The 16,998-nt window shown below is 60.8% G+C and overlaps 2 protein-coding genes across 4 annotated transcripts; one reads left to right on the top strand and one right to left on the bottom strand.

Annotated features, from left to right (window-relative positions):
• Window positions 1-529: 529 nt before the first annotated feature.
• Window positions 530-4,761, top strand: MUC1 (mucin 1, cell surface associated). The gene is made up of 7 exons (XM_004589220.3): window positions 530-653; window positions 1,171-2,669; window positions 2,763-2,818; window positions 2,951-3,084; window positions 3,250-3,362; window positions 3,478-3,627; window positions 4,437-4,761. Exons 1-7 carry the CDS (start codon window positions 590-592, stop codon window positions 4,509-4,511), a joined length of 2,091 nt encoding a protein of 696 aa, XP_004589277.2. The 5' UTR covers window positions 530-589; the 3' UTR covers window positions 4,512-4,761.
• Window positions 4,762-5,629: 868 nt separating this feature from the next.
• TRIM46 (tripartite motif containing 46) lies at window positions 5,630-16,522 on the bottom strand. 3 transcript variants are annotated; one of them, XM_004588988.3, is made up of 10 exons: window positions 16,342-16,522; window positions 14,762-15,023; window positions 14,182-14,525; window positions 12,673-12,816; window positions 12,455-12,550; window positions 11,522-11,775; window positions 11,192-11,313; window positions 9,843-10,145; window positions 7,499-7,796; window positions 5,630-6,700 (listed from the first exon to the last, which is right to left on the bottom strand). In XM_004588988.3, exons 1-10 carry the CDS (start codon window positions 16,402-16,404, stop codon window positions 6,307-6,309), a joined length of 2,280 nt encoding a protein of 759 aa, XP_004589045.1. In that variant the 5' UTR covers window positions 16,405-16,522; the 3' UTR covers window positions 5,630-6,306. The 3 variants fall into 3 exon arrangements, with proteins under 3 accessions (XP_004589045.1, XP_058516371.1, XP_058516372.1); XM_058660388.1 differs by lacking the exon at window positions 16,342-16,522 and adding an exon at window positions 15,269-15,354; XM_058660389.1 differs by lacking the exon at window positions 7,499-7,796 and having other exon boundaries at window positions 6,475-6,700; window positions 16,342-16,473.
• Window positions 16,523-16,998: the final 476 nt, after the last annotated feature.

Here is a 16,998-nt window from a genome sequence, read left to right as displayed (position 1 = left end):
ACGGGACAGGGAGCGGTTAGAAGGGTGGGGCTATTCCGGGAAGTGCTGAGGGGAGGGAGTCCTAAACTACCACTTCATGCACTCATTATCACCCGTCTGGTTTCTTCCCCCCCCGCCCCCCCGCACCAGGGGGCTGCGAAGGACACCAGGAAACTCTGGGAAAATAGGAATGTGAGTGGGTGGAGTGGGCTTCCCCCACCCCCCCAGCAACCCACTTCCCCTATGCCCTCCTCTCCCCTTGGCCGCAGTCCTCAGGTTAAAACTAGAGGCAGCCCCCCACCCCCTGGATCCAGGGAGTGGCTGACGAAAGGGGGAGGCCCGCAACTGGAAAACAAACAGGTCCTGGGAGGGTTGGGTGATTGGAGCCCAGGTACTTGCCCAGGAATGATTGGGGAGGAGGAGGAAAAGGGAGGAGGTGAGGAAGGGAGCAAGGGGGCGGGGTTTCATCACCTGTCACCTGCTCCGGCTGTGCCTAGGGCGGGAGGAGGGGGGGACCGGTATAAAGCAGCAGGCGCCAGTGCAGCTCCACCTCACCCGCAGCGCCTGCTGGAGTGCGCCCTGCCCCCTCCCCACCCATTTCACCACCGCCATGCCACCAGGCATGGATGTCCTGTCTCCTTTCTTCTTCTTGCTGCTGCTCCCAGGGCTTTCAGGTGAGGGGTACACGGTGGGAAGGGGCCAACCTGTGCTGGCGGTCTCCCTGGTCTGGGCCTGGCTGTGGATTTTGCCCAAGGTAGCTGCACCAGGGGCAGACATTACGGATGGTGGTGACTTCATCAGTCAGGAAGGAGGGTGGCTTAGTGTGGGCTGGGTAGAAGCACCCCCTCCCCTGTCCCAGGTTGCGAGGGGCAGGTGTGTGTCCTTAGGAGAAGGGGTGGGGGGAGTCAGGCCTGGGAGAGCTGGCTGGCCAGTAGTGGGTGGGGAGATGTTGGCTGCAGCCTGCTCCCAGCCCACCTGTACTGCCTGTTTGGGGTCTGGAGGTTTTAGTTTCCGCTTACCCAGGGTTGGCCTCCAAGCCAACAGTTCCTCCAGCTTCTGGCCCCAGCTAGAGCAGAGACTCAGGCTCCCCCAACCTCGGTGTCACCCGGCTCCATTGAGAGAAGCGCCAGGAACGTGACCAGCAGCTTACCCCCGTCCTCAGCCCTGGTTCAGGCTCTGTTGCCGTTGTAGTTCAGCAGATCTCCTCCACATCTCTCACCAACTCTACCTTGGGCTCGGCCACCACCACCATCCACAGCGGAACCTCAACCCCCACCACCAGCTCATCTACCAGCCCTGCGTCAGGCTCAGCCATCACCACCATCCACAGTGGCACTCCAACCCTGGCCACCAGCTCATCTACCAGCCCTGCGTCAGGCTCAGCCACCACCACCGTCCACAGTGGCACTCCAACCCTGGCCACCAGCTCATCTACCAGCCCTGCGTCGGGCTCAGCCACCACCACCATCCACAGTGGCACTCCAACCCTGGCCACCAGCTCAGCCACCAGCTCTGTGTCGAGCTCGGCCACCACCACCATCCACAGTGGAACCTCAGTCCTTACCACCAGCTTACCCACCAGCCCTGCATCGGGCTCAGCCACCACCACCGTCCACAGTGGCACTCCAACCCTGGCCACCACCCCAACCACGAGGGCTGAATCAGGCTCTGCCACCACCTCCGTCCACAGTGGCACCTCGTCCCCAGCCACCAACTCTGGATTAGGCTCTGCTATCACCTCTGTCCTTGAAGGCACCTCGACTCCAGTCATCAGCTCAGCCACTAGCCCTGTCCACAGTGGCACCTTGGCCACCAACCCTGTCTACAATGGCACCTCAGCCCCGGCTACCAGCCCTGAATCAGGCTCAGCCACCACCCCCAATCACAGCAGCATCTCGGCCCTAGCTACCAGCCCCTTGTCAGGCTCAGCCACCATATCTTTCCACAGTGGCACCTCGACCCCGGCCACCAGCCCTGTGGCAGACTCGGCCACCACATCCTTCCACAATGGCACCTCGGCCCCAGCTACCAGCCCCTTGTTGGGCTCGGCCACCACCCCTGCCCATAGCGGCACCTCGGCCCCAGCCACCAGCCCTGTGTCGGACTCAGCCACCACATCCTTCCACAGCAGCACCTCGGCCCCAGCCACCAGCCCTGTGTCGGGCTCGGTCACCACCCCTGTCCACAGCGGCACCTCGGCCCCGGCCACCAGCCCCGTGTCGGACTTGGCCACCACCCCTGCCCACAGCAGCACCTTGATCCCAGCCACCAGCCCCGTGTCGGACTTGGCCACCACCCCTGCCCACAGGAGCACCTTAACCCCGGCCACCAGCCCTGTGTCGGGCTCGGCCACCACCCCTGTCCACAGCGGCACCTCGGCCCCAGCCACCAGCCCTGTGTCGGGCTCGGCCACCACATCTGCCCATAGTGGCTCCTCAGCCCCGGCCACTACTGTGACAGTTGGCACAACAAGCACTCCCAGCCAGCACCCTGCTACCCCCACCGTCCTTCCCAGCCACAGCACAGAGCCTCCCCTCACAGCATCCAATCACAGCACCACCCCAACAGCGCATGACAGCCTTGCTTTCTTCTTCCTGTCTTTTTACATTTCCAATCTCCAGTTCAATTCTTCCTTGCAAGATCCCAACAGCAACTACTATCAAGAGCTGCAGCACAATGTCTCCGCACTGGTGGGTATCTACCCCTGGAGCAGCCCTCCTTGGAACCACACTTGGTGGGGGCTTGGCTTTGGCAAGCCTGACTTCCTTGCTCTCTCACCCCAGATTCTGGAAATTTACACCCAGAAGGAATTCGTGGGCCTCTCTGGTATTAGGTTCAGGTACGGTTGCATGGGGCAGAGGGTAGGTGCAGGGATGTGGCTGTAAGTCTGGGGCAGGACTGTGTGGTTGGGGAGGGGATGCTGAGCCCGAGCTGGGACCCGGGACTGAGTGGTCTGTCTCCCTATGGCCAGCCCAGGCTCCGTGGTGGTGGATGCAATTCTGGCCTTCAGAGGGAACACCACCAATGAGGTTACGGTGCAGTCGCAGTTTCTAAATAACATAGACAAAGCAGCCAGATACAACCTGGACATCTCACGAATCACAGGTAAGGCTGCTTCCCCGGCTAGAGCCCAGCCCCATGCCAGGAACCTCTCTCCTGCCAATGTCCTGGTCCCTGGGTTCCTCCTTGGTGCTAGCAGGGGACAAGGTGGGGGATGGAGCGGGGCACCTCCTTTGAGAGACTCTTCTGACCAATGACTTTTCCTTGTAGTGGGCAATTCACTGTCTCCTTCAGCCCAGTCTGGGGTGCCAGGCTGGGGCATCGCCCTGCTCGTGCTGGTCTGTGTTCTGGTTGCACTGGCCATCATCTATTGCTTGACCCTGGTGAGTGTTCAGGCGCTGGCCTTGACTAGCATCCCCTGGTGGAAGAACCAGTCCCCCTCAGTATCCCCACTGCCCTTCCCCCACATGCTAGACCATCATAACCCTGTCTGCCCAGGCTGTGTGTCAGTGCCGACGCAAGAACTGTGGGCAGTTGGACCTCTTCTCAACTCGGGACACCTACCATCCCATGAGCGAGTACCCCACCTACCAGACCCACGGCCGCTATGTGCCCCCTGGCAGTACCAAGCGCAGCCCTTATGAGGAGGTGAGGTTTGGCCTGGCTGGGGATTTCTAAAGGGAATGGGAGAAAACCCAAAGCACCTGGGAGAGGTGGGACGCGGTGGTGGCCGAGGCCCTGTCAAGGTTAGTGGGTGAAGATGTGAGGAGTTGTGGGGAGGAGGCTTCTCAGCATTCCTGGTTGGCTGAACTGGCACCAGGGTAGTGTTGGCAAGGATGCCCAGAGGTGAAATGGGTTCTGCAGCGAAACCCTTCCTGCTGGAGTTAGCACCTGTGCCTCACTCCTGACCTGATCAGGAGCAGATTGCGCAAGCACAGGGGTCTGGGGCCAGGCCAGGTGACCTGCCTGCTCAGGGGAGCAGGACCCCTCCTCCTTCCTCTCCCGCCCTTCTCTGCAGGACCTGGTAAATAATTACTGCAGCCTCCTGGGACTGGAAAGCCACTTGGTGTGGGGGAGGGGACAGAAGTTTCCTTTTCTTGTCTGCATTTTCCGCTTCCTGGGGACCTGCCTCTCCCAGTTTTGTCCATGTGTGTGCACATACTCACTCATTCACTTGCTACCCCATTGGGTTAGGGGCACAGAGGGGTGAAGGGGGTTGGGCAAGGGGGCTGATTAGAGCCCAGGAGAGAGGGTGTGAGGGGGAGAGGGCGGGAGGGGGAGAGGTGGAGCAGCCTGTGTTTACAGTCACTTGGCTGGCTGTGGGGCCACCAGGTGCTGTCTCTGCATTAACCCTTGGAGAGCTGGCCAGGCCCCTGACCTGGGATGCCAGCCAGAGGCCCCAGGAGCTCCTTTCCCTCTCACTCTTGTTCCCTTCTCCTTCCTCCCACCCCACCCAGATTTCTGCAGGTAATGGCGGCAGCAGCCTTGCTTACACCAATCCAGCCGTGGCAGCCACCTCTGCCAACTTGTAGGGACAAGTTGCCCACTGAGGGCCAGCCGGTGCCAAAGTTCCTCATTCACTGATGGAGCCCCTTTCCTTTGTCCTGGGTTGGGAGCCCATGAAGGTAGTAGCCTAGTACCACCTGTCCCTGCCCTTCTGGATAGGCCTGGGGGCAGGGATGGGGTGACGTTCAGGTGGACTGGTCTGGCCTGGGAAAGGACCCCATACCAATGGGAAAGAACGTGGTTGAATAAAACGGGCCTCCTGCTGTGCGGACCTCTGATCCCTCACCTGTGACTGCGGAGGAGTGGCCGGGAAGGGTGTCTTGGGGGCAGCACCAGGAGGTGCTGGCTTTGTGGGAGAAGTGGAGGTGGAGCAGTGGTGACGTGGCGCCCCGGAGCTCTTCCCCCATACCTGAAGGCGATATTAGAACCAGGAAACAAAACCGATGGGCGCCGTGGCCCATGCCCCTCCTCAAAGCATTCTGGGTGCAGCCTGCCAGTCGCACCCTCCTTTCTCCCCTGGCACCGTGCCCACCCCCCCATCCCCAGCAGCTCTATTCTTAGCTGCCCCGGTGTGAAGTAAACCCTCGGGTAGAGATAACCACGGCAGAGTCAACACACAGCGATAAGTGGGGGCTGGGTCAGATCCGGGCCCTGGCGCCAAGGCCCTGCCCGCCCCCCTTCCCCGCCTCACCATTCTCTCCCTCCCGCTGCCTCTGGGGTGAGCTCCCGGCACCCCGGGAATGGGGAAATGGTTCTGGTTCCCTGGCTGCTTTGGGTCCACAGTGCCTGTGCTCTCAATCACACTGTTCCAGGGCTCGGCGCCTCCAGGACTGAGGACGCCCGTCTAGGGCGAGACGCCAGCAGGCGGGGCGCTGCGCCCCCTGGCGGCTGTGACCATCTGTCTAGGGCATGCCTTGGGGTTGAAACCCACGTGGTTGGTAGGGCCTGGTCAGCGGGCCGCAGTATCAGGAGCCCCCAGCTTGGGGACCGTCCTCTCTCAGGTGCCATATTCCCTGGGATACCCCTGCACTCCCTGACAGAGGGGTGCTATGGGACTCTGCCACCCTCCACACACAGCGCAAAAGCTGAGAGCAACAGTCCACACGTTCAGGGGAGGCAGAGACTGTGCCTGGCCTCACAGTTTATTGTTTAGAAACCATGAAAATGACAGCAGTTGCTTGGCACAGGCCTCCCAGGGCCCACGCAGGACGGCAGCAGAAGGCACCCTAGGCCTGGCCTGGCCTGGAGCAGCCCAGCGGGGGACACAGTCTCAGCCGGATCCCCAAGGGAGACTCTTGGCACACTGGCATGGGTACGGGACAAGTAAAGCATGCAAGAGGGGAGAAGGAGCAAAAGGGGCATGCGGCTAGAAGGGGATCCAAATAAATAAAGTGGGGTGATGGGGACCCCTTACCCTTGCCAAGGAGTGCCTGGACGGTCTGGCTGAAAAGCCTGCCTGCCTTCAGGCTGTAGGTCAGGCTCAATGGTGCAAGGAGCTCAGCAGGCAACAGACAGAGCTGGGCATTAGGCCCAGTGTTCCAGGCGCCACCCCCACCCCGTCACCTGGGGGCACAGGGCCAGCCAGGGTGGGGAAGGGGTTCTCTCTGCAACTTGGATAAGATGCCAGGGGCAGGATAAAGGCCAGAGACTTGGAGGGTGCAGAGCACAGACATCGAGAGAGGGAGATGGGGGAGAGGCCCTGGGTCAGGAGAAACGCCTGGGGAGACAGACATGGGGTGTGGGGGTGTCTGGGGAAGAAGCTGCTGGAGGAGGGAGGGGACAGCCTGGTACCAGAAAGCCTGCAGTGGGGGCCCAGGACGGTCAGTCCAGCTTGGCAAAGCCCCCTATGGTGACCTTCCTCTCGGGCTTGGTGCCCACAGGCTCCTGCAGCTGGACCGCACCACCCCCGATGAAGCAGAAGGCCGGGCACACTGGCCCTGAGCAGTCCAGGGGGCACTCCAGGAGCCCACGGAAGGACACAGCATCCAGGAAAGAGACCCGGCCCCGCTCGTAGTCTAGGCAAATGCCCAGGCGGGGCGGCAGGGGCACCGTGCAGCTGGCAGCCGGCCCGTCTCTCCCCGTCAGCCCCGCATTGGCATTTGCTCCGGACCCCAGCAGGATCTTGCCCATGCCAATGGTCAGGAAGGCAAAGGGTGGTGACGCCTCCACCGTGGCATCCTCGGCCCCGCTGTCGTGCCCGCTGTCTGGGTCATACCTGCAGGGGCGGGTGCTGGGTCAGGAAGAAAGTGGGGTCCCAAGGGGTTGGGAATGATGGGATATGGGAGTGGAATGATGGGATGTAGGATGAGTTTGTGGTACCCAGCAGAAACTAGGATGAGGAGATGGCAGTATGTGTATGGGTCCTGAGCAGGGGTTTGGTGAGAAAGGAAAGCCAACCAGCAAGAGGGATGTGTGTGGGGGGAATGAGGTACTGATAAGACACGATGTGGGCCGGGAGAATATGCTGAGGAGAGGGCTGGTGGGGAGAAAGTTGGGGAGATGAGCAGCTGTGAGGTGGGTGTGGGGTGGTGCTGAGGGCCGATTAGAGTCAGAGGCGTCACAGGAATGTGGGATTGGAACAGCCGGGTCTAGGAGGGACTTGGAATTGGAGAGAAATCATTTCAAAGAAACGAGGTGTTGGGGATAGAGGGTTGGGAGTGGGGTGCCAGGGGAAGAGCCTGTGGCAGGGGACTTGGATGGGATGGTGCGAAGTAGGATGCTGGGGATGGGGAGGTAGTGGAGACGGGCCTTTTGGGGGGAGAACTTCAGGATGCTGATGGCAGATGTGGCGGGGAAGGTGATGTAGAGGAAGGATGTTGGCAGTGGGATACCAGGGAGAAGGGACGGACGGAACGAGCTGAAGATGGCTCACCTCCACCCCCCTTCCCCACCCACCCACCTGGGAGCCCCGGACACCCTCCCGCTGAGTCCTCATACTCCCTCTACCCCACACTGCCTCTGTCCTGCTTGCAGGGGCCCCCTCCCGAATCGTCCTTTCCAGAGGGGGCCTGACCTGGGGCTGATCACATCAGCGGCGCCCTGGAAGCTTTCCTGAAGCTTGCTTTCCAGCCCGACGCCCACCTTGACCAAGTAGGAGGCTGGATCCACAGCGCAGGCCCAGTAGCTGCGGCCCTGGGTCACGGCGACGTCGCCCAGGACCACGTCCACACTCAGGTGGCATCCGGTGAGCAGCCGCTCAGCAGCCAGCAGCAGGGGCAGCCCCGGGACGCTCCTCACGGCCCGCTGGTCCTTGCTGATGGCCAGGCGGTCTCGGCTTGCGCCCCAGCGGCCATCAAGGAAGAAGTGCAGGACTGGAAGGAGGTGGAGGGGTAAGACGGAGGGAGGACACACAGGGCAGCCCAGGTGCTGGGATAAGACCCTGGGGGCTGGGGTGCTTCTGAACAGGTGGCAGGTGGCCAAGGGCCACTGGCTCCCCAAGAACAGGCAGGGGGCTCTGGGGGATAGGACGTGTATGGGAAACTGGGATGGGGGGCAATGTGGAAGAAAAGAAGGGGATGCCAGATGGGCATGGGACCCCAGGAACAGTTTTAGTGTCACAGCTGCCTCAGGCTTCCTGCCGCTTCGCAGCTGCGGTGGGCCCTGTACTGAGCCCCTGTTGTGCAGGTGTCCTGCCTAGCGACACTGCCACTTCACCTCCGTCTGCGTGCCTTCCCCCCACCCCCGGTACTCATGCCCCTACCTCTCATGCCGTTCCCTCAGTGCTCCTGCCATCAGCTCACAGTCAAGTTTCAGGAGTCACCTTGCTAATATGTTGCCAGCCTTCACTGCGAGCCCGACTGTGACTATGTTCCAGCCTTTTAAAAATTATTTTTGTTTATTTTTTTTAAAAGATTGATTTATTTTAATTGAAAAGGCAGATCTGGGGCCTGGCGGCGTGACCTAGCGGCTAAAGTCCTCGCCTTGAAAGCCCCGGGATCCCATATGGAGGCCGGTTCTAATCCCGGCAGCTCCACTTCCCATCCAGCTCCCTGCTTGTGGCCTGGGAAAGCAGTCGAGGATGGCCCAAAGCTTTGGGACCCTGCACCCACGTGGGAGACCCGGAAGAGGTTCCTGGTTCCCGGCATCGGATCGGCGCACACCGGCCCGGTGGCTCACTTGGGGAGTGAAAACATCGGATGGAAGATCTTCCTCTCTGTCTCTCCTCCTCTCTGTATATCCGGCTTTCCAATAATAATAATAAAAATCTTTAAAAAAAAAAAAAGAAAAAAAAAGAAAAGGCAGATCTGCGGAGAGGAGAGACAAAGCTCTTTCATCGACTGGTTCATTCCCCAAGTAACTGCAATGGCCAGAGCTGGGTAGGACAGGACAGGAACTAGCAGCCTTGTGTGATCCCAGCAGCTGCAAGGCAAGGATTCAGCCAGTAGGCTATCACACCAGGCCCAAATATGTTACAGTTTTAATCTTCACAGCCACACTGAGAGACGGGTAGAAGGTTCAGAAGAGAGTGAAAGTCTTGGCCATAGATGCACAGCTGGGGGCCAGTGTTGTAGCAATGAAAGTTAAGCCTCTGGGGCCCGGCAGCGTGGTGGCTTAGCGGCTAAAGTCCTTGCCTTGAACGCGCCGGGATCCCATATGGGAACTGGTTCTAATCCTGGCAGCTCCACTTCCCATCCAGCTCCCTGCCTGTGGCCTGGGAAAGCAGTGGAGGATGGCACAAATCCTTGGGACCCTGCACCCACGTGGGAGACCCGGAAGAGGTTCCTGGTTCCCAGCTTCGGATCGGCACAGCACCGGCCATTGCGGTCACTTGGGGAGTGAATCATCGGATGGAAGATCTTCCTCTCTGTCTCTCCTCCTTTCTGTATATCTGACTTTGTAATAAAAATAAATAAATATTAAAAAAGAAAAAGAAAGTTAAGCCTCTGTCTGCAATCCCAACATCCCCTATGGGTGCTGGTTCATGGCCTAGCTGCTCTATTTCTGATCCATCTCCCTACTTGCAGCCTGGGAAAACAGGGTAGGATGGCCCAAGTCCTTGGGCCCCTGCACCCCTGTGGAAGACCCAGAAGAAGTTCCTGGCTCCTGGCTTCAGATCGGTTCAGCTCTGGTCTTTGCAGCCATTGAATTAGAGTGAACCAGCGGATGAAAGCTCTATTTCTATCTGTCCTTCTCTTTGTAAATCTGACTTCTGAATCAAAATAAATCAAGTCTAACACACAGAGAGAGCTACAGCTGTAAGAAGTGGTGCTGGGCTCTGAACCCAGGCAGCCCAGCTCCAGAGCTCATTTGTAGAACTCGCTGTGTTGAGCCAGCTCTCTGGCATCCATCCGGGACATAAACCTCAGGCCTCAGCAGCCCCGGCGCCCGCCCAGCCATGCAGCCCTCCACATGCTCACCAGGTGCCGGGGGCGTGTGCAGGTGTACGTCCTCGCTGTACTCGCCGTAGCCAGCCTTGTTGCAGCCGCGCACGCGCAGTACATACACAGAGCCTGTGTCGGGGTTCTCCAGCAGGGCGCTCGTGCCCCTCACCTCCTCCCGTCGCTGCCAGCGCGCTGGGCCTGGCTGGGCAGGCACATCTGTGCGGCGAAACTCCACAGTGTAGTGCCAGGCAGGTGGGGAGTGGGGGGGCAGTCGCCAACACAGGAAGATCTGGTCATAGGCAAAGGTGCGCTGGGTGTCAATGACAGGCGCCTCAGGCACTGTGGGAGAGAGAGAATGGGGTGGCTGGTCAGTGAGAGCTTGACCTCTGGCCTGGCAGGGTGGGCATGGGTGGGTAGGGAAAGGGAAAGCAGCGGGAGCCGGGGGGGTGAGTGTGGGTGAGAGGGAACTGGGGCAAGACCCCTGTGGGTGCTAGGCATGGGCCAGACCGAGCCCAGGGGAGAGAAAGCAATAGAGAGAGAGTGTGGGGCTGAGTCAGGAGCCCTGGGCTCCATGCTGTTTGGTCTGCCACCATGTCACTTCCTGTCTTGGGGCATCAGCTTCCTACTCTGTCCTACTCAGGGTAGCAGAGCAGGTGCATCATTCTGGAGGGGGGAGTGGGGGTCCTTCCAGTCTAAACACTCTGGGAGGTCAGAGGAACGTAGGGTGAAGCAGGCAAAGGCCACTGAACAGGACCGGGTGGGGGATGCATGGTCAGCAAAATGGAAAACTGGGAGACAACGGAGGGAAAGCAAGCAAGCAAGCGGCAGCTTGTTGTGCACTGGCGGGGAACACGGGAGGGATGGGGGAAAGCCAAGGAAAAAGAGAATGAAGGCCCAGGAGGGCAGCAGTCAAAAGGTCAGGAGGGCCAGGGCAGATGGGGCAAGCATTGCACAAGGCAGAAGCAAGAGTGTAGGCACTGGTTCGTGGAAGAGCCAGGTGATTTGGGTGAAGGTGGGAAAAAAGGAAGGCCATGTGTGGAGCAAGGGGTGGGGTCACACAGAGCTGCATGGGGGTGGGGTGGGGGGCCCGACGGGGGGGTGCAGGCCCCCCCCGGGGCAGGGCCGCTGACTTGCCTGGGCTGCTCCGGAGCAGAGTCCGCGGTGGCCACAGCCTACAAACAAAGAGAGGGGGAGAAGCGGCGCTGAACGCGGTGGTGGGGATGGCGTGGCAGGGTGGGTTGGCTGGGAGGAGTGGCTGGCCTGGCCTGGCCAGGCGGGGCAGGAGGCCAAGGAGGTCCCTGGTGGGCACTGCCCCCCCAGGCCCGCTGCTGGAGGTGGAAAGGGAAGGCTGTGCTTGGGTGTTAGGGGCCTGGCCACCTCCTTACCTCGCAGGAAGCTGAGCTCGGTCAGCAGCTTCATCTCACGCCCCACGTCCAGTTGACAGTGGCGGAAGGAGGAGCTGGCGGCTGGCCGGAAGGCCTGGAGGGCCTCAGTAGCCCGGGCAATCCTGGGGGAGGGGTGCAAGAGGCTCAGGCACTGCCCTTTCTTTGCTGCCCCCAAGCTTCGCTGTACTCAAGAGACCCCCCTCAGGGTCCCAGCCTGCTAGCCAGAAGCTTTCTAGACCCTGTCTTGGGGGTTGGCTCCCAACATAATGCTCTGCTCCCTCCCCACCAACCCTCCAGGGAACCTGTGCTGGGGACCACACCCCTAAATACCTGTTGTGCAGCTGCTTGGCTGCCTGCACAAAGCAAGGCTGGTCTGTCTCTTTCAGCACTTCCTGGGCATAGCCCACTAGGCCTGAGCCATCCAGCAGGCTCCGGTGTTCCTGGATCTGGGCGCTGAGACGGGCCAGCCGCTCCTGCTGGCACTCCTCAATGGCCTGCAGCAGGGACGCCCGCTTCTCTTCCAGCACAGCCCCAAGTCCCCGCACCAGCTGGGACACCTCCTCCTTGGCTTGCTGACCACTCACCTGCCCAGGGAACAAATCCCGCCCCCCAGGAATACATGACTAACTGTGCTCCCCTTGAAGGTTAAACCCCCCTCCCCACTACCCTATCCCTGGGATGCCACGCCAGGCCTAGGCTCCTGAAGTTGCTGGGTGAAAATCCTAATTGCCCAGTCCAACAGGCACAGGTTCATGGCTGCCATGGCCCCCTACCCTTGGCTGGACGACTCACCACCTGCCAGCATGCGCTAAGCTCCTTGCATGCTTGTCACACTCCCAACTGCTTAAACACTCGCCCAAAGTAAAGGATTATACTAATGCGCCACCTGCACCTGTGTCGCGCCTGTGGTCTCTCTCTGCTGACGGAAGACTGCATGCTATCCTGGCCAACTGCATGCTAGCCTCAGGGGCCCCTGAGCCACAGTGGCCTCATCCCCCGCCGCACAGCATCATGGAGGTCTGGCCTGCGGCGCTAGTGTCCCTGCCAACCTGGTTGAACCAGAATCTAAGCAGCTGCGAGCACTCACAGACACAAACACACACACACACACACACACGCACACACACATACACACACCCTCACCCCCAGCGGGCTTCCACAGCTTGCAGCTAGGTGATTGGGTCTTGCCTACCCACACCCCCTTCACGCCAGCACTCCCTGGCAGGGCCCAGAGCCCACCGCGGCAGCACCTTCCTCCCTCACCTCGGTGTGCCTCACGGTCTCCTCCAGCTCACAGATCTGGTTCTGGACTGTGTCCTGGTTTCCCAGGATGTATGTCAGGCTCTTTGTCAGTTTGTCCTGAGAGGGAAGAAAGAGACAGGCAGCACCCCTGGCCGGGCAGGAGCCAGCGGCTCTGGGAGGAGGTGTGGGAGGGCGTGAGTGTGAGTGAGCAGTGCAACTCAGCCAGGAAGGGGGCTCACCTTGAGAGCTTGGTAGGCACTGAGGACCGGGGTGATTTTGTGCCCACTGTGGGTACGGCGGACCCGGCAGAGTTGGCATACCAGCCTTTGACATGTCTTGCAGTAGTGGGTCACCTCCTCCTTGTGGTCTGGGCACATCAAGCCCTGGGGACACAAAGAACAATGAGAGACAGGTAGTTAAATAGAGTGTGAGGGGCTCTACACCCCTGGGGCAGTTAGCAGCCCACCCTCTACAGAGAGTAGGGGAAGGGAAGGCAGCCGGTGGTGTTCCACAGCGCCACCTGGTCGTGGGCACTGGCATCTGCGAGAGCCGTTGCCTGCAGTTTCCAGGCCTTGGCCCTCTGTCACCAGCCTTGCTCCTCCCTCCATCTATCCAGTGCCCCACCATGTGCAGGAACAACAACAATAATGATGGAAATTAATCTCAACCCCTGGTTGATATTTAACCTGTTCCATTCTTGTTGACTGCCTGACTCCTAACACTTGCATCAGCCCCCCCACACACTGTGGTGCTCCATAAATATTTGTTAGAGGAAAGAATGCGTAGGGGTGAATTTATGCACAGATAACACTTGTGAGTGAACAAACATTATCCCCAAGCTTGTCAACAACCTTGCAGGGACAAATATTGCAGGACAGACACCTCCCCCATCCACCCACCCATGCCAGGCTACCAAAGACAAGAAGCTGTGGGTGGCTCCATCCAGCAATTTGGTTCCACGGAAAGAACTCAGTGGCCAACCCCTGCCTAGCTCTGTTTTTTGCTTTTTTGTTTTGTTTTTAAGATTTGTTTTATTGGAAAGTCAGATATAGAGAGAGGAGGAGAGACAGAGAGGAAGATCTTCCGCCCAATGATTCACTCCCCAAGTGACTGCAACGGCTGGTGCTGCGCCGCCCGATCCGAAGCCGGGAGCCAGAAACCTTCTCCAGGGTCTCCCACGCAGGTGCAGGGTCCCAATGCATTGGGCCATCCTCCACTGCTTTCCCAGGCCACAAGCAGGGAGCTGGATGGGAAGTGGAGCTGCCAGGATTAGAACCGGTGCCCATATGGGATCCCAGGGCTTTCAAGGCAAGGACTTTAGCCGCTAAGCCACCACGCTGGGTCCCTAGCTCTGTTTTGAAACCCACCACCACAGGGCCAGAGTGGTGGCATGCAAACCAATCTTTCACCGGCAGTGCTAGCATTTCATATGGACACCAGGTTGAGTCCCGGCTGCTCCACTTCCCATCCAGCTCCCTGATAACGGCCTGGGAAAGAAGCAGAGAACAGCCCAGAGCCTTGGGACCCTGTACCTCATGGAAAACTGAGAAGAAGCTCCTGGCTCCTGGCTTCAGATCTGCCCAGCCCTAATCATTGTGGCCATTTGGGGAGTAAACCAGTGGGTGGACGATATCTCTCTGTCTTTTTCTCTTTTCTCTCTGTATCTGCCTTTCCAAAAAAAAAAAAAATCTTAAAAAAAAAAAAAAGAAATCCATTACCACGCCCCTCCCTCAACGGAGCCAGCTCACCTTGGGGCGGAATGACAGGGTGGGCAAAGTGGGCTCGTGCTGGGCCTTCTGGGTGCCCCACGGGTGGAAGAGCTTGAAGCACTCATTGCAGAAGGTGGCTCGACACTCGGTGCAGCCCTTGGTGGCCTCCAGGGGTGGGGGCTTACACAGCTGGCAGAGGATGGCGCCTCCTACACTCACACTCTGGCGGTACCGCTCCACTACCCGCTCCAGGGTGAGGTTCCGAAAAAGGCCCGCCAGGCCACGCTCACCCAGCTCCACATCACCCTGGCAGGCTGGGCATGGGAACATGATTGCTTGGGGGTGCAAGGCACCTCGTTTCCTCCCAGGGTACGTCCCAAAGCCTGTGAATGGAAGTTAAGAGGGGGTGAGAATTAACAGCTGGTTGGGCTAGGGGCGAGGGAGTTTGTTCCATGACAAAACAGAGCTGTGGGCCGGGTCAGAGCTCAGCGCTCAGTGCAGCCCACATGAGCAGGGCTGCCAGTCCCCAAAGATGGACAGAGATGTCCTGCTCCAGCGGACAGATGCCCGGCTTCCACCTGTCTCACTCTGCCCCCAGCCCAGCAGGCCCCAGCCCCACCTGACTTAAGCAGTCGGTCCAGGCGGTCTGGCTTGGGCAGTGTTCTTCGACCGAGGCGGGGGCTGCGGGTGGAAGGCGTGGATGCAGGAGAAGTGGGTTCTGAGCTGGGGTCCCCACCATGGCCTAGGCAGCCCTGCTGGCTCAACACCTCCCGGGCACAGGCCTGGCACACGTTATGGGTACAGGGCAGCACCAGGGGTTGCTTGTACATCTCCTGACACACTGGGCACAGCAGCTCTTTCTCCATGTTCTTCATACTTGTCTGCAGAAGGGGAACGGGGAGCAGGAGGCAGTCTCAGGGCTGGGGTTCCTGGGCCTGTCTCAGCAGGCCCCTCTTAGCTGCCTTCCGTGTAGACCTCAGGAGTCTCAGGGAGGGGCCGGACCACCACCCCTTTACCCTGTCCCTGCTTCCCTCCTGCAGAGGCGAGCACCGCGCGGGCCTCCCCCACCTACAGGCCCCACCCTCATCCCTGGGCCGCAGCAGCCGGCGCTGGCACCCTCTCTCACCTGCCTCCATCCCTCCGTGTCAGGACCGCCTGCCCCTGGCCTTTCCCTCAAGGGCACCGCCCATTCTGCAGCTCCGTGCTCACCGATGACGCCCCCTTCCCTGACACCCCTCCCCCGCGGTCGACCCCTCCCCAGTGCTCGGCGCCGCTTGCTTGCCATCCTCTCGCTGGCCCCTTCAGTCCTCCCGGCCTGTGGCCGCTCCAGCGGCCATTCCTCATCCTTCACCTCCCCATCAGTCTCCTCTAGGCCCCCTCCCATTCCGACTCCGTCTCCTACACCCCCCCACACACCCACCCTCACCGTCTGGCCCTCCCGCCCCCCTCCCAGCGCGGCAGGCGGCTGCAACCCCCTCCCCGAGCTTAGGGAAAAACAAGAACCCCGCCTACTCGCCCCCAGCCCACCGGAAGTGTCCCTCCCCCTTCTGGTTGCACGGGGTCCTCAGGCTATGCCCCACCCCCCACCTCACCTTGGACCCTCTCTTCGCAGCCATCCCGGTCAGGGGCGCAGCTGACACAAAGGAGGGAGGAACGGGGAGGGAGGGGGGAGGAAGCAATGGGGGGGAGCAAGGTTGGCACCGCCCCTGGGAGAGCCGGGCCCCGGTTGCCATGACAACCGCAGTCTCGCAGGCAGCCCTGGGTGGGGGTGCGGTGGGGTGGGGTCTTGGGGAGGGGTCCAAATTAGGCGCTGCACCTCGGGGCGCCTTCTCCATCGCCTCCCACCCAGCCCCCGCCGTCTTGGAAGGCCCCCGAGTTCTCCCAGGCCCCCTTCTCAGCAAAGAGCTCCTTGGCCCGAAAAGCCCCAGCCCCGGTGCCCCGCGGGCGGCTACCCCGGCCGGTCCGCGGGGTCTGGGCAGCTCCATGCTCCTCACAGCGCAGCAGCCTGTCGCCTTGGCCGCACCCCGCTCCGGGCTGCGGAAAGGCAGCCTCTCGCAGTTGCATCCCCTCCACCCTCCCTGTGATCGCTGCCAGCCCTAGCCCCCTGTCTGCATGCCGGCATCTTCCTGGATTCCCACCTGCTCCAGGACCCCTCAACGCCCCCTCCCGTTTCCCCTCGACCCCACCACCTTAACTCACACTGATGCGAACCAGTGCATCCATGATGGAGGTGAAGGTCTGCATCTCCTCCCCCTCAGCCATGGCCCTCCCGCGCCCGCCCGCCCCCGGCTGCCCGATCCCGGCTGCGGCTGCGAACCCGGGGCTGGAGGCAGGAGCCCGGTGGGGGTGTGGGGAGAGGGTGGGGGTGAGCGCCACTGCGCATGCACCAGGGACCAGCCTCGACCAGCGCCCGTCGGGGTTGGGGGTGGGAAAGTTTTGCCCACGTGGTTCTGGAAGGGCGATGGGGGTGGGGGGGACATGCTGGGGGGGCTGAGGGCACAGCCATTTCTCACACTGGCTTCTAGTCTTGCTCGTGGAAGCAGAGAGGTTGTTTGCGGAGGGAGCTGTGACCTGGGTGTCAGCACTACATGAATTGGGCCAGAATCCACGGGAGATGCCGCGTGGGGCAGGAAGGTTCGAGGCGCAGGCACTAGAGACGACATGGATGTTAGAAAAAAAAAGGAAGGCAGAGGAAGGCTGAGGCCACCGGCCGCGTTCCGCGCAGGGATGTGAGCGCGGCTGGCGCTGGGAGGCCGGCCTGCACCGGCTCCGGGGCGGCGGCCCAGGACGAAGCGCTCCGCCACGCCGTGCGTCCTCCCTGCCACCAGAGGGCGCCGCGCGGAGCCCCAGGGCGGT

This window comes from Ochotona princeps, chromosome 2, assembly GCF_030435755.1.
Source record: "Ochotona princeps isolate mOchPri1 chromosome 2, mOchPri1.hap1, whole genome shotgun sequence".
In the NCBI taxonomy this organism is placed as follows: Eukaryota; Metazoa; Chordata; class Mammalia; order Lagomorpha; family Ochotonidae; genus Ochotona; species Ochotona princeps.
Note: the sequence above shows the minus strand (reverse complement) of the source record. Positions and strands in the feature narration are given on the sequence as shown.

Excerpts from the sequence above, each read along its gene's own strand:
- MUC1 (XM_004589220.3), top strand. The coding sequence starts at position 590 with ATGCCACCAGGCATGGATGTCCTGTCTCCTTTCTTCTTCTTGCTGCTG. Across the intron at positions 2,670-2,762 it reads AGCACAATGTCTCCGCACTG|ATTCTGGAAATTTACACCCA; the intron begins GTGGGTATCTAC and ends CTCTCACCCCAG. Across the intron at positions 2,819-2,950 it reads CTCTCTGGTATTAGGTTCAG|CCCAGGCTCCGTGGTGGTGG; the intron begins GTACGGTTGCAT and ends CCCTATGGCCAG.
- TRIM46 (XM_004588988.3), bottom strand. The coding sequence starts at position 16,404 with ATGGCTGAGGGGGAGGAGATGCAGACCTTCACCTCCATCATGGATGCA. Across the intron at positions 15,024-16,341 it reads ATGCACTGGTTCGCATCAGT|ACAAGTATGAAGAACATGGA; the intron begins GTGAGTTAAGGT and ends CCCCTTCTGCAG. Across the intron at positions 12,817-14,181 it reads CCCTGTCATTCCGCCCCAAG|GGCTTGATGTGCCCAGACCA; the intron begins GTGAGCTGGCTC and ends TTGTGTCCCCAG.